We start from the raw sequence: 16857 nt of genomic DNA on the forward strand, positions 1-16857 counted from the left end.
AGATCCCTGCTTTCATATAGTTCACATTCCTAGTAGCAAGGGACCAATAATTTACATCAAAGTTATATAGTATCTTAGATGATTAATGCTGTGAAAAAAATAGCAAGATTAGGGGGATCTGGTAGAAAAATGACATTAAGAAGACATTGGAGGTGACATTGAAGGGTTTAACCATGCAGATACCTGGAGAAAAGCATCCTGGGTGGGCAATTGCCAGTGTAAAGGCCTATGGCTCATCTAAAGCATGAGGTCAAATGTGACCTAATTGCTAACCATGATTTGCTATCAAAATAGTTCCTGAATGAATATAAAGAGTGAAAGGAATGCATTTGGGAAGGAGGGAAAGCTATTTATCCTGTGTATATTTAATACTGGAAGCTGGCTAGAGCAATGTACAGAGTTTCTCTGTAGTCTAAGCTGCTATTATAACCTTTTAGATAAAATGAAAAACGGATCTTTCTCTGTTGCCTTGCCTGTGGATTCAAAGCGTGAATAGTTTGACAGAAGAATATTGCCTGTGACTTTCCAGTTTCTCAATTTCCAGGCTACTCTTACCGAGAATTCAAGTCCTCCCTGTCATCTTCGCCCTCAATTGAAGCTAACATGACAGTGGTTGGGTAGCTCAATGGAATGCTCTAAGAAAGCTTATTTCTTCCTGGACATAAATATACCATGATGGTATATTAAATGTACTCTATTGAATATGGCATAAGAGAATGAGATTTTTGTAATCTACAACCAGTTATTAGCAAACTTCTAAATGAAGCCTACATTCCCCACACTGAATTCTAATTCTGTTCTCTGCTTAATTGTCATGTAGAGGGGTCCTTCCATTTTTCAGTTGTATTCAGTTTTCATACGGTGTTGGATCAGAGAACTTTACTGGAGTACTTCTGATACTTCCCTAATGGGAGGAGATTAGTGAAGTGATGACAGGGTAAGTAACATGATCACTTCACTGGGAGTCAGAGCACCTTAGTTTAAATTTAGCTGACTGGCTTCAGTTGCAGAACGGGTCAATAGCCTAAATCTGGATAATGTCATAAACATGTGCCGCTAATCATAAGGTTACTGTACTCATCAGTTATTTTATTTTATTTATTTATTTATTTTACATCTTTATTGGAGGATAATTGCTTTACAATGGTGTGTTAGTTTCTGCTCTGTAACAAAGTGAATCAGTTATACATATACATATGTTCCCATATCTCTTCCCTCTTGCGTCTCCCTACCTCCCACCCTCCCTATCCCACCCCTCTAGGTGGTCACAAAGCACCGAGCTGATCTCCCTGTGCTATGCGGCTGCTTCCCACTAGCTATCTGTTTTACGTTTGGTAGTGTATATGTGTCCCTGCCACTCTCTCACTTTGTCACAGCTTACCCTTCCCCCTCCCCGTATCCTCAAGTCCATTCTCTAGTAGGTCTGTGTCTTTATTCCCATGTTACCCCTAGGTTCTTCATGACATTTTTTTTTCTTAGATTCCATATATATGTGTTAGCATATGGTATTTGTCTTTCTCTTTCTGACTTACTTCACTCTGTATGACAGACTCTAGGTCCATCCACCTCACTACAAATAACTCAATTTCATTTCTTTTTATGGCTGAGTAATATTCCATTGTATATATGTGCCACATCTTCTTTATCCATTCATCCGATGACGGACACTTAGGTTGCTTCCATCTCCTGGCTAGTGTAAATAGAGCTGCAATGAACATTTTGGTACATGACTCTTTTTGAATTATGGTTTTCTCAGGGTATATGCCCAGTAGTGAGATTGCTGGGTCATATGGTAGTTCTCTTTGTAGTTTTTTTTTGTTTGTTTTTTTTTTTGCGGTACGTGGGCGTCTCACTGTTGTGGCCTCTCCTGTTGCGGAGCACAGGCTCCAGACGTGCAGGCTCAGCGGCCATGGCTCACGGGCCCAGCTGCTCCACAGCGTGTGGGATCTTCCCGGACCAGGGCATGAACCCATGTCCCCTGCATCGGCAGGCGGACTCTCAACCACTGCGCCACCAGGGAAGCCCTATTTGTAGTTTTTTAAGGAAACGCCATACTGTTCTCCATAGTGGCTGTACCAATTCACATTCCCACCAACAGTGCCAGTGTTCCCTTTTCTCCACACCCTCTCCAGCATTTATTGTTTCTAGATTTTTTGATGATGGCCATTCTCATCAGTTATTTTAAAGCCCTTTGAAAGTTACAAAAAAGATTCTTTGAATTCAAGGTGATATTAGCATATTCTTCCCTTATTATCCTATAGTACCTTCGTTATATCCTCCTGCTCTAATACCTTTTCCCTTTTCTGTTGTTTTAATTAAAGATCCGGCTTAAAGCCAATCTTCTTTACAGCCCAATGTTCTTTCTTTTGTATGTAATCATCAAACTGTGTCTTCTGTTTTGTTTTACTAACAGTACAGGGTTGCATATTTATATTTATATTACTATTTATATTTATATTTATATTACTATTTATTATATTTATATTTATATTATATTTTTATTTATTTTATATTTATATTTACTACCTATTTATATTACTACCTTCTATTTATATTTATTTATATTACTATTTATATTACTATTTATATTACTACCTTCTATTACTATTTATATTACTACCTTCCCCAATTATATAGACTTCTTTTTTTTTTTTTTTTTTTTTTTTTTTTGCTGTACGCGGGCCTCTCACTGTTGTGGCCTCTCCCGTTGCGGAGTACAGGCTCCGGATGCACAGGCTCAGCGGCCATGGCTCACGGGCCCAGCCACTCCGCGGCATGTGGGATCTTCCCGGACCGGGGCACGAACCCGTGTCCCCTGCATTGGCAAGCGGACTCTCAACCACTGCGCCACCAGGGAAGCCCAGACTTCTTTTTTTAAAATTAATTTTTATTGGAGTATAGTTGCTTTACAATGCTGTGTTAGTTTCTACTATACAGCAAAGTGAATCAGCTATATGTACACATATATCCCCTCTTTTTTGGTTTTCCTTCCCATTTAGGTCACCACAGAGCATTGAATAGAGTTCCCTGTGCTATACAGTAAGTTCCCATTAGTTATCTATTTAATACATAGTATAAGTAGTGTATATATTTCAATCCCAATCTCCCAATTCATCCCACACCCCCCCTTCCCCCTTGGTAGTCTAGGTTTCTTAAGGATAAAAGAAGTTTAATAATTTGGCATGGGCCTTATCAGTGGTGTTTGATTTTTTGGGGTGTTTTCTACTAGTAGGTGCTAATTATTTTGCTACACCAAGTCCTGTTTAATTTCACCATTACATTGTGTTCTACTATTTTTATGTTCTTACTCTGAAAATACACAGTAATTTGGATAGAATAAAGAATTATATTCTGATATTGCTGTTTTGTAAAAGCAATAGGTATGGTAAGAGTACATTTAAAAACTGAATACCTGCAGATTCTGTAAAGATATTAATATTTCAGTATACTCACTGGTAAGAGGTAACTTAAAAAATGAAATAATTGATTATAAGAGATTACTTTATAGCCTAATATTTCTATTTAATCATTGTAATATAGACATGTAAGCAATTTATTTGTTATTTGTAAAGGAAACTAACTTCCTTTTATAAAATTATTCCTATATTTACAGTAATTGAAATTTTAAATTAAGATCTTTAAAAATTGTCAACTTTTTAAGGTAAAAGAAAATTTACCTTATTTACTAAACATTTTTGCTTGAAACTGAGATTTCTGTAGCTCCAGGTAAGGTGAATACTCCATTGGGGCATCATCAGGTATGAAGTCAAATATGCAAAGTTGTTATAGGATTAACTATAGGAATTGAAATTTTGGTAACAGTAGTGTAATATCTTGCTGTTCTGTGGATGCTCTTTGTTTCTAGTAGAAATTAAGTTCAAAATACAGTTTGATGCCTTACAGAAGTGATTGTTACATTCAGCAAAGTCAGCTGGTGCCAGATAAACTCACGTTAAAAAAATTTTTTTTAATTGTGGTAAAATATACATAAAATTTTCCTTTTTAACCATTTAAGCGTACAGTTCAGTGGTGTTAAGTATTTACATTCACACTGTTGTGCAACCATCACCACCACCCAATGCTTTTCATCTTCCCAAACTGAAACAACATACCTATTAAACAATGACTCCCCATCAGATAAGTTTGCTTTTATTTAGGTTTTTTCTCTGTCTCTGGATTTTAACTCTGATTCATTTGCTTACATTAGCTCTTCCACAACTGAATTTAATTGGCCTCTAGTCTCTTGATGATGTATATTCTAGACAGTGCTATTTTGACTTTCTGTATGATTATGTTTCTGTTTTTTGCCTTGTTCTAGCAGCTTTGTTTCCAATTGCTAGGTTTTCATCAAAATTAAATACTGTTACTTTCTTTGCTGCTTTTTTTTTTTAGCTTCTGTAAGCTGTGGATTTATTAATTAAAGTAGAAATACTGTGAGGTAATTGCAATAAAATTTTTGCTATTTGTCTTCCAAACTGCCAAGCAGAAAAAGGCAACTAGATCAGGAGTGACCTATAAATTTAAGACTATAAATACAGTCTTATTTCTGCACTCAGCTAGTGAGGCACTTCTCAAAATTTCTATAAAGCGATTAGGTGACCCTAGTCTTTCTAGTAGACCCACTCCTCTATCCTTTGAATTTCATGTAAAGTGGTAGGTAGGGCTACAGCCTTGAGTAGATTTGGAGTCACTTTTTTTTTTAAACGTAAGAATATTTGAAATACTTGGAATTTCCTTTGTTAATCGTACATGCCCTTTTTTTTTTTTTTTTTAGTTTTACCTAAGCCTGCTCAGTGTACTTTGTATATTTTAAGAGAAAGTCATTAAAAGTTCTCCATTAAACTTATACCTAATAAGTTTGGTGTTCTTTGATGAGTCAATGATTACTGGCTTGATATTGGGATTACTTTTGAACTTGGGACCATTTATTGCCAATATAAAACTGTAGGGTTTTCCAGACTGAGGATGCCAGATTTTCTTTCAATATGTGAGGTATTTTAAAGCTAGTGTTTTTAATATTCTAGGTAAAAATGACTTAAACATCTAGTGCAATCCTTTCAGAGAAAGGATAAGAGTTATGCCCTGTCCAGCTCTCAGCTGGCAAAGTTAGGACTAGAAGTCTTCTTGATGTAATTTTGTTGTTCTTACGAAACTTGAGTGGCCTCTGGTGGTCAAAGTAATATCTTCTATTTTCAAAGATGTGTTTGAAGGGAGTCTTGCTTATTAAGGCGCATAATTTTTTATTTTGAGAGTTTTATTTATACAAATATGAAGGTTTAGTTATTTTTCTCCATTCGTACATACAGACACAAATCCTTATGTCTGTATTTTCCCGCCCACCTACAGGAGATTGTTGAAAACTTTAAATTTGATTCCTGAAAAGACTCAAGTAAGTAGTATAGTAACTATTCATACATTCTTTGTGGGCAGCCAGTAGATTTCAGTATTTTATTGCTGTATCTAGTTAAGAAACTATATAGGATTTCTTTAGAATTCTTGTGGTTTATTTTTGTTTCTCATTAATTACAAAACTTACTTTTTCTTATGTTCTCCTTTAGTTCATTAATTTATTGTCATAATTTTTGCCATCAATTGACACATTATACTTATTGAATGATTTTCAGGACCTTTAAAAACAGTTTCTTATTTTTATAATAGATAATAAGATGTATAAAACATGCGGTGAAAATATTTACCCTCCTATACTCCAGCCACCCCATTTTTCCCAGACGCAGGCACGGTTATGTTCTCTTGCTTATACTCCCAGAACTGGTCTGTGCAAAAGCATATATGTATTCATAACTTGCCTTTTTACTTCCAGAGTGTCAGCACACTCTACATGTTAGATTGCCCTTTGCTCTTTTTTACTTAGCAATGTATCTTCGCAATCTTTCTATATTTTTATATATGGGATTATTTTTCTTTGAAATGGTTTGCATAGAATTCCTTTATGTGAATGTACAGCACTGTATTTAACCTGTACCCTCCTGAGGGACATTTTAGGTTGCTTTCAGTCTTTGCCATGCACATGTACAAGTATACGTAGAAGTGGAATTGCCAGGTCAAAGCATATGTGCATTTAACATTTTCAATAGATATTGTCAAATTGTTCCCAGTCTATTCCAAATTATACTTCCTCCATTAATTATGAGTGTTGCTTTCCTTATTCTCATCAAAACAGTTTGCTTTCTTCAGAGCTTTGGGTACTCCATTATAGTTTTAGTTTTCATCTTCTTTATTTTGAAGAAAGGTGGGCATCTTTTCAAAAGATTGAGCCATTGTGTTTCCTTTTTTGTAAACTGTCTTCATATCATATGTCAATTTTTCTTTTGGGTTGTTGATTTTTTCCTGTGATTTGATTTCAGTTTGTTGCTGTTACTATTTCTGTGTACTGTATCTTAAGTAGTATAAAACCTAACTCATTCTTTAGACTGAAACCCTTTTACTGAAACCTGGATTCAGTAAAGGTCGGTGAGGAGAAGCAATGTTGACTATTTCTTTTCCATGTTGACTATTTCTTTTCCTTTCAAGCTTCCATCAGTTCTTCTACCTAAAAGACTGGTTACTTTGAAATAACACTGTTAATGATGTCTGATTGTAGAGTTAGAATTCAGGTTGATGTATGCATAATGTTAAAAGCTAATTTGTAATTTAAATTAACATTTCCCTAGGCATCTTTGGTTAGTTAGTTCATTTTATTTGGTCTGATTGTATTAGAAAATATTATAGGTTTGTTTGTACAGAGAAAATTAAGATTGATTTTACTATGATAGTGTTAAAAAAATATTGCTCTCATCTTCCAGTCTTTGTTTTTTCCTTAGCCTAAACTATTACAGTTCTATGCTGCCAAAATGGATTGTCTATTTCTTTTTCTTCCCCCTTAGTATTACATCAGAAAGAACCACCAAAAATCTCTTGACATATGGCTTCTCTGAAATATTTTTCATCTTCACTGATCTGTGGACTATGTATGTGGACTTGTTGCCTTATTTTCTATGTACTAAAAGGCCATAACTTGGTACCTGTTCCATTTTCACTTCTCGCTCATGATCATCCTTCTACACATCAGGATGGTTCACAGTTCTAACCTGCTCCATGATTACTTCACCCTCTCCCAGTTCTGCCCTGTTAACCATTTGTCATCTACTCCAGGGCTTGTCAAGCTATTCCCTATGGGCCACCTGCCTGGTTTTGTAAATAAAATGTTTTGGGAACATGGCCACACCCATACATATATATATATATTGCCTATGACTGCTGTCATTTATACTACCAGAATTGAGTAGTCGTGACAGAGACCTGTGATCTGCAGGGCCAAAAATATTTGTCTGGTCCGTTAAAAAAACATTTGCCAACCCCTCAATTACTGTATCACCATTTCATATAAATGACCTTTGGGCTGTTTCCTGTACCCTATTCTCATTTTCTGTCTTATTTGCCTTGTTTACCTGTTCACAGATGCTCTTTCATCTGGACTCTGTAACGCACTGCATTAGCCCTCTACCCAGAAAATGTCAGCTGTCTGTTAAAGTAGGAAGCCTCTCTCTGCATCCCAAATGGGAAAAATGCTGACAGAACTTTTAATTTCAAATTTTATGAAGGTGCCTCTGCATTAAAATAAGATTATAATATTAAAAACAAAATCAAGAGTGGTTTGTCTCAGGGTTTGTTGAGTGTGTTTTGTGGGGTTTTTTTTCCTATTTATTTTGGCTGCGTTGGGTCTTTGTTGCTGTGCACAGGCTTTCTCTAGTTGTGTCGAGTGGGGCTACTCTTCGTTGTGGTGCGCGGCCTCATTGCGGTGGCTTCCCTTGTTGCGGAGCACAGGCTCTAGGTGCGTGGGCTTCAGTAGTTGCAGCATGTGGGCTCAGTAGTTGCGGCACGCGGACCCAAGAGCGCAGGCTCAGTAGTTGCAGAGTTTGGGCTCTGGGGCATGCCGGCTTCAGTAGTTGTGGCTCGCGGGCTCTAGAGTGCAGGCTTAGTATTTGTGGCACATGGGCTTAGTTGCTCTGTGGTGTGTGGGATCTTCCCGGACCAGAGCTTGAACTCGTGTCCCCTGCATTGGCAGGTGGATTCTCAACCACTGTGCCACCAGGGAAGTCCTGTTGAGTGTGTTTTTACAGGAGTGTTTATTTAGTATTTTTTTCAGTTAAAAACACTTCATTGGACATAAAGAGACAGTAAGCTCCAAGGATGTAGAAAAGCTGAAACTACTGTTGTACACACCATCCAGCTTTGCTTATTAGCCTTTTACACTGTTCATTAAAATGAATCTTTTCTAATTTTTACTCTATGAGAATGAAAAATCTGTGGTCTTATGGATCTTCCCACAGTTGATGTGAATAAGGTATTTGAAGCTTTTAAATAGCCTTGGAAATAGAAGGAAGGTGGGGCTTTCTATTACATTTTTTTTTGAAGAAAATTTCAAATTGTTTTGAAGAATTGCCATAATCATTGTTTTTTCCTTTTGGTCACTTACATTTTTTTTTTCCCTTAAGTATCTCTGGAAAATATCTGTATTAGAATGTAATCATTTACTTTTTCCTTTTCTTCTTTACTATTTCATAGTAACATAAAACCCATTATTCTTTGATTTCTTTTTTTTTATTCTTTAGTGGCTTACAGAAGAGATGAAATGTGGTCTGAGGGACGATATGACTATGAAAGACCTCCAAGAGAAAGAGTACCTCCTCGAAGTCACCCCAGTGTAAGTTATTCTTACCTGTAGAATAATTCAGAACCAAGTGTCCAAGTGAATTTTGTCTTCCAAAAGCTAGTTGAAATGTAGATAGATCAAGCTTATCTTTTAAAAGTCAAAAGTTTGAAAATGAAAGGCAACATTTTATTTATGTAGAAAATCTGTATTTTATATTTCTTGCTTAAATTTCTAAAAGGGAGTTAATTTGTGAAGAAAATTTGAGGTGTTATAAAGCTCAGACCATCAGTTAACAAAGAAATATTTGAACACCTGCTCCTACTATTGGCTGTCACCTGTTTTTCTATATTCCTAAAAATGTTTGCAAATTGGATATATGAAATTCTAAAGTAGGAGGAGGTAGGCAGTTTCTGCTTTGCTGTTCTACTGCTTGTCTCTTTGTTGCTCTGGGAATTGGTAATTTTGAACCAGTCTTTTTCTTTTCTAAAGGAGCTTGCTGTTTTGCTTATTATTGTATTCCCAGCACTGTGTATAGTACCTGGCACATAGTAGGAGCTCACTGTTTATTGAATGTATGTATGCTCTCTTTCTCTCCTCAGAATCCTCTATAGAGACCCAAGGGAGGGTTTGGGTAAGGTCAAGAAGCTGTCAATCTTATTAAACTTTTGCTTAGGCCCATTCTAAGCACCAAGGGATTGGGCTCATGGTGATGGTATATGGGTATATTATGGATTCATTATACACTATCAAAGGGCACAAATATTAGTTTATATGTTAGTTAGTTTTTGTATATTTTGTAAGTAAATCCTACAACCCACTTAAATGGGTGATATCATCTTCATGGTTGTCATTTGGCCTAGGTTACAGCTTAGCTTGGGGTTGATCTAAAATGAATTAAGTTGGAAAAAATGAAGAGGCCGTCCATATTTCAGAAGGGGCAGACTTAATTATTACAAAATGTCATTTCTTTCCAGGTTAATTAATAGTCTTGATGTTTCTAATCAAAATCTCAATTTAAAAATTTTTTCAGCTTGATAGAATTATTTTGTAGTTTACCTAGAGCAAACAAGTGATAGATAAACAAGGTGTAGGACTAACACAGGGATGGGAAAAGGGATGAATTTTTTAAAAATTATTTTTTTAGGTCCCTTACTCTCCCATAGATATATCCCATTAGAAATTTGGGATACTTAAAAGAATTTTCTGTGTGGTTATGCCATTAACTGAATATATAGTTGGGTTTGTTTTACCTTTTTTTTTTTAAATTAATTTATTTATTTGTTTTTATTTTTGGCTGTATTGGGTCTTCATTGCTGTGTGCGGGCTTTCTCTAGTTGCAGTGAGCAGGGGCTACTCTTCGTTGAGTTGTGCGGGCTTCTCATTGTCGTGGCTTCTCTTGTTGCAGAGCATGGGCTCTAGGCACGCAGGCTTCAGTAGTTGTGGCACCTGGGCTCAAGTGGCTCATGGGCTCTAGAGTGCAGGCTCAGTAGTTGTGGTGCACGGGCTTAGTTGCTCTGCGGCATGTGCGATCTTCCTGGGCCAGGGATCGAACCTGTGTCCCCTGCATTGGCAGGCCGATTCTTAACCACTGCCCCACCAGGGAAGCCGTACTTTGTTTTTGATGTTGGGGGTTTGCCTTTTTTTTTTTCTTTTCTAATTAGATTTTTTTTTAATATAACACTTTTACATGGCTCCAAATTATAAAATAAGTTAATTTAGAGAGGGGATGACTTACTTTAAATGGAAATTTATTGTAACTATCTATTTAACTAGTACCTACTTACTATAAGTGAGGTATATATCAACTTCTTAATCTTCAAAACAATTCTGAGTGTTAATGGTACATTTCTAGAATGTAGTAGAATGTTTTAGAAGCCTTAAAATGTAGACAGAGATTTATATACAGAAATATAATTTCAGAGAACAATGGGAAATACTCATGATAAAATCATGGGGAAAGTTATGACGTAAAACTTTTAAGACACCATTCTGCATTATGTGTGCATGCTGTGTTATATGATAGAACACACTGCAGTGGGAGTTGGCTTAAAGAGCTGTTAAAACTGGAAGTTGAGGGACCTGCCCAGAGGCTATTGCTTATCAAGGAAGCTGGTTTAAATATGCTGGGGGAGGAGTGAGTTTTAAGATGGGAATAATCAGTTTATCAGTGTCATAAAGACCAATAAGTAGGGCCCTCTCTATCATTGTCTGTGTGAGAATGGATTTGAGAGAGCTCATAGCTAACAGCCTTTATTTTTCTCTCAAGTAAGAGGTGGCAAGATCATCTATTGAAAGTGGAGGAGATAGAGGGAGACTTGAGGCCATTGAATCCATTGTAGGTATCTCCTGACTAGAGATGTTTAAAAAGACTGTTGCTGAGGGGCTGTAAGCTTATGTACCTTAAATTTTATAGGGGCACCAATCTGCAGGATTGTGTACTTTATTATCTAAGTAGCCCAGGTTGGGAGTAGAGAAAGCAAGTTGTATTGATTTAAGATTCCAAAATGAATGGTGGATCCAGGGAGATAAGGATATTGAAGAATTATTGAGGCGATATGTGGAATGGGCTGATTAGGAAAGGGAATAAGGCTATGAGAGGGACAATGGATTGAAAGAAGTAAGGGGTTGAGGGACAGGAAATGCTTAATGAGGTTGAAAAGCAGGGTATGGTGGAAAGATAAGCAATCAGTATTTTGGAATGTAGAGTTTCCAAGATGGAACAGTTCTGGGTGACTGAAGTTCAGTATATGGTGGTGGGAATGAGGGTGGTTGAAGGTTATTGGAGTTGAGGTCAACAAAACTTTGAGGTTAGATTTTGGATCAGTAATCTAGATTAGGGTCTATCAGTCCTCACTGTACATTACCTAGAGGGCTCTTAAATACCAATGAATGGTCCCTAGATAATTAAGTCATAATCTCTGTGGATAAGATCTGGATAATATTGTTGTTTAAAAGTTCATCAGGTGATTCCTGTATGCAGAGTTAAGAAAGTCAGATTGTAGCTAACACTGAAGTTGCTGATGATGACAGTTGAGGTAAAGATGACAGGTGAGGGAAGTCCTCAATGAATGAGGATATTGTAGTAAAATTTAAACAAACCCAAACGTTTTCATTTTATACCTTTTGTGTGTGTGTAAAAGTGAAACAGAGGCAATTTTCATAATTTTCATCAGTGGTAAGCAGATAGGGAGGTATGTTTTTACCACAAGTGCCCTTAAAATCAGACTAGATGTACTCAACTGTAAGTGCCTAAAGGTAAATCTCACTTCCTTAAGTTCTCTGGCTGCTAGGTTTCTCCTAGATGGGGAGGAGCCCAGACTGCTTTTCTCCTTCTGGAGCGTGGAATGTGCCCAGAACTTGTCCAAGTTCATTCCTCTGGTCTCTCTTCTTTTAATTCCATTAGATTGGTCTCTCCAACCGCCCCCACATCAATCAACTTCTGTTACTTTATAAATCCTTTTGTATTCCCACATCCCCCCTCCACAAGACTCAAGACACTACATTTTTTCTGGTGAACTTGGTCTTATTATGGTTAGTAATTTAAAGCCTTCCTTTCCTTTCGATATGTTATACCCCTTTGATGGCTCTTGGAAAATTATCCCTTTGCTTTTTATGTTACACCTACATTTTAGTTAAAAAAGCGAAGGTTCTTAACCTTTTCTGTGCCATGATCCCTTTAGCAGTGTTGTGAAACCTATGGATCTCTTCCTAGAATAGCATTTTTTCTTTTTTTTTTTTTTTTCCGGCACGCGGGCCTCTCACTGTTGTGGCCTCTCCCGTTGCGGAGCACAGGCTCCGGACGCGCAGGTTCAGCGGCCATGGCTCACAGGCCCAGCCGCTCCGCGGCATGTGGGATCTTCCCGGACCGGGGCACGAACCCGTGTGCCCTGCATCGGCAGGCGGACTCTCAACCACTGCGCCACCAGGGAAGCCCTAGAATAGCATTTTTAAAACTGTAAAATAAAATACACAGAATTAAAGGAGACCACTTATATTTGAATATAATTATAAAACTATTAGAAACCAAATTTGTGATATAGTAATATATACTTCTTTTAGTAGGTCATTAGCTATCAAGCAAGAACTAGTGGTGGGGATTTCATTGCTGTGTTTTCAAAGGAGTGATGAGTGTAAATGATACTTTGAGGTATCTGCAACAGCTATAACATGAACATAAAAATATCTGTGATTTCTGTTAGTGGTGAAGCCACAGGTGCTGCTTTTGCTGTTGTGTTGTTTGTTGCCTACTTTTAGGTGAAAAAGTAATTTTTTATTCACATCTGATTTCAGGGACCAACAGAATTCTTGGGTTAAAGTGTTTAAGTGACACTGGAACTAGAAATGTAAATCACTAAAGTTGAAATTCTGACTTTGGATCTAATAAAAACATAATTAAAAGTTTAAAAATACTTGTTTACAAAGCAGAGATCATCTAATGTTATTTTAAAAAGTATATTGGTGTATGATATTGATATGTACAAGAATGTTCCCAAGCAGCATTATTCATAAGAACTCCAAACTGGCAACAATCCAAGTGTCCAACAGCATGGATAAATTAATTGTGCAGTTATACAGCAATGAGAAAGAATGGACTGCTGCCATATGCAACAGCAATACTGGAAGAAAGAAGAGTGTGTCCTGTATGATGCCTTTTATACAAAGCTTCAAAACAGGCAGAACTAGCCAGGAAAGAGGTTACTTTTGGGAGACAGAGGTAGTGACTGGGAAAGAGCACAGGAAGGCTTTTGCCATGCTGCGAGTGTTCAGTTTCTTGATCTGGGTGGTAGTTACACAGTGTGATTACCTTGTGAAAATTTATCCAGAAATACATTTACGGTTTGTACACTTTTTTATGTGGCTGTCATACCTAAATAAAACTTTACCTAAAAGTTTGAAAGACAGAATGTATATTTTTTTCTAAATGTAGAACTTTAGCTAGTCCTTCATAAAGTGAGAACCCAGTCTCATTAGTGTCTGGGATAGACAAAGTTAATGTTCTATTTTATTTTGTATGTTTGGGTTCTGTTCTCTAACAACAAACAATTTTACTGCATTTCTCTTTTTTTTTTCTTACTGTTCCCTTTGTCCCATTCATTCCCAGTTCTGATACATCAGAAATGTGTTTGAGAAACTATTGCTATGACATAAAGTATGACATCAAATAGGGACTCTAGAAGGTACCTACTACACTAGTATGACCTCAGTTATAAAGCAACTATTTTGTGAGCTTCTAGCTTTGATAAACCTTGAAGGCAATTGGACACATGTATTTTGGTGCTGATGTTAAATTACACTTAATTTGAGTATTGGAAAGCTTATCCTCAATGTACAACTTGACAAATATATCAATTATTATTTTAGCACTTTAGAGCATTTAAAAGTTACTTCTGTGTCAATAATAAGTTACTTTTAAGGTGCTTCACATAAATTTTTATTTAGTCTTAAACTTGGGTAGATAAATAGGAGACTTAAGCCCAAAGAAGTATACTACACAGAATCTGCATGTAAACATACACATTCCTTTGTTGGGAGGACATTGATTGTCACCCAACATCTACATTTAACTTCTAGATGTCTGTAAGGCCTTTACTTTTAATTTTTTAATTTTATTTTTAAAAATATTTATCTACTTATTTGGCTGTGCCAGGATAAATAAAGTTGCAGCATGCAGGATCTTTAGTTGTGGCATCTTTAGTTGCGGCATGCGGGATCTTTAATTGCGGCACACCGGATTTAGTTCCCTGATGAGGGATTGAACCTGGGCCCCCTGTGTTGGGAGTGTGGAGTCTTAACCACTGGACCACCAGGGAAGTCCCGGTAAGGTCTTTATTTTTAAAACCATGCTTTTTACTTTTTAATCTGTAATTTCTGTGAGCTTGGTTATATGATTTTGTAGCCTTTTTCAAGTTTTGTAACAATGGCTTTTAGATACCAGTAAATTTCCAGTTGTGGAAGTCCGCCTTGTTAGCTTGATAGGGAACAGATAGGTAATGTGGAACATTTTAATGAAGTTGCAACATAAAATGTCCATTTTCCATTGGCTTATTTCAGATTTTTAGAGATGTTTTTAAACTTTTTCCAAACTTTTTAAAGTTTGGAAACTAGGATCAAAACACTAGCAGCTTATATTTGGGGCACTGTAATGTAACTGGGACTGAAGCAGTCCTATCTGCTTCTACCTGCCTTCTTCTGTTCCTTTAACAAATGCATATTAAGTAAAAGATTTTCTAATCTTGGTAGCAGTAAGAATTGTAAAGACTGAGGGTAGTGATGAGCAGCAACATTTTTAAAAAATTTTATTTTTGGGGAGTTCCCTGGCAGCCCAGTGGTAAGGACTTGGAGCGTTCACTGCCATGGCCCGGGTTCAAACCCTGGTCGGGAAACTAAGATCCCGCAAGCTGTGTTGGGCGGCCAAAAAAAATTTTTCTTTAAAAAATTTTTCTGTCACATATAATTAGTTTTGAGTTACATAATTAGGTTTTATAATTAAGTAATTACATAACAATATTTATTTCCTTGGGTTAGTTGAATGTATCTCCTCTTCTTGTCATTGGTTATTTCCCTCCTGGAGACTCTAGCCAATCAGAAATCAAGTTTTTAGTGAATTCAGAACATGAGTTTGTTAATTTCTAAGGTCTTATAGGTAATATATGGGACATATATTTGTTCCATATATTCTCATATTTAAATGTACCCAAGATAAAATCAGACATCTGTTTTTAATCCAACTTGAAATAAATAATCAAGTCTACTTCATTTAGCAATTCATTTATATACATATTCCAGATACTGTTGCTTGAAGTATATTAATGTGGAAATATTCCTTTTCTTCCCACTCTTATTTCATGAAACACTTTTATTAAAAGTGTGCACATGCATAATTTAATTCTTTTTATGCCCCGCATTTTACTGTTTTACCTAGTCAGTGTTCCTGTAAATTTACCCATGTAAATAAAACTTTTTTCAGTATTTTATTATGAAAGTTTTCAAACCTACAGCAAAGTTGAATTTTATAGTGAACATCCATTTACTCATCATTTAGATTCAACTGTTAACATTTAACTGAACTTGTTTTATCATGTCTTTATCCATCTGTCTGTCCTTTATGCATACACTTAATCCATCAAATTTTGGGGATGCATTTCAAAGTAAACTGTGGACAACAGTACACTTTACATTACCTACCTAAACATGCATATCATTACCTAAAGTGCAATTTTTTTTTTTACAGTTTACCTGAAATGTGAAAATTACATATGTGAAATACAAAATCTTAAGTGTTCATTTGCTGATGTTCGTTTGTGTAGAGCTGCCCTAGGAGGTGTTTAATTTTTTTGGCTGGCAGAATTGCATGAACTTAACTTTATTTTTGTTGTCACTATTTCCAGAGAGATATGATCAATTCTTGGCTACATTCTGTAGTATGTCCTAATTTTCTTTTTTTTTAAAAAATTATCTTATTTCATTTATTTTTGGCTGCATTGGGTCTTCGTTGCTATGCGTGGGCTTTCTCTAGTTGTGGCGAGTGGGGGCTACTCTTCGTTGTGGTGCACAGCCTTCTCATTGTGGTGGCTTCTCTTGTGGAGCACGGGCTCTAGGCACGTGGGCTTCAGTAGTTGTGGCACGTGGGCTCAGTAGTTGTGGCTCGCAGACTCTAGAGCGCAGGCTCAGTAGTTGTGGCGCACGGGCTTAGTTGCTCCGCGACATGTGGGATCTTCCCGGACCAGGGCTTGAACCCGTGCCCCCTGCATTGGCAGGCTGATTCTTAACTACTGCACCAGGGAAGTCCTATCCTAATTTTCTGCAGCAGTTCCAGTTTCAGATATTTGACCCATTATTCCTGAAAGCCATTGAAATGACCCAGAAAAATCAATATTGCATTGAAAATTCAGTGAGTGAATTAAACCAATAAATGCTACAATACAGAGACATGTCATAAAACATGAAGGATCAGAGTGAGGAAACCTCAGGCTTTTGAAAGCAGAAGTCCACCAGCCTGGTGGGTAATCAAATTTTTTAGTTAGGTGTGGTACTTTTCTAGTAAAAAGCATGTGATGCCAACAGGAGCGTAAAATTGAGATAGCAAAGTGGAATGTATATTATGTATGTGGTGCTTGCTGTGTGCCAAGTACTGTTCCAGGTGCTGGGGAATAGAGCAGTGAATAAGACCAAAGTTTCTGTGCCCATGAAACTTGCATTCATAC

The 16857-nt window shown here is 36.7% G+C and overlaps 1 protein-coding gene across 4 annotated transcripts in view; it reads left to right on the plus strand.

The window, feature by feature from the left end:
* PPHLN1 (periphilin 1) overlaps window positions 1-16857 on the plus strand; it is a 141949-nt gene that overhangs the window by 5301 nt on the left and 119791 nt on the right. For all 4 annotated transcript variants that reach the window (XM_082849942.1, XM_082849944.1, XM_082849941.1 and 1 more), the window contains one exon: window positions 8613-8704. In XM_082849942.1, the coding sequence (XP_082706068.1) occupies window positions 8633-8704 (72 nt within the window). In that variant the 5' untranslated portion in view covers window positions 8613-8632. The remainder of the gene's footprint in view (window positions 1-8612; window positions 8705-16857) is intronic.

Source organism: Leucopleurus acutus, assembly GCF_964270905.1.
Source record: "Leucopleurus acutus genome assembly, chromosome: 11".
In the NCBI taxonomy this organism is placed as follows: Eukaryota; Metazoa; Chordata; class Mammalia; order Artiodactyla; family Delphinidae; genus Leucopleurus; species Leucopleurus acutus.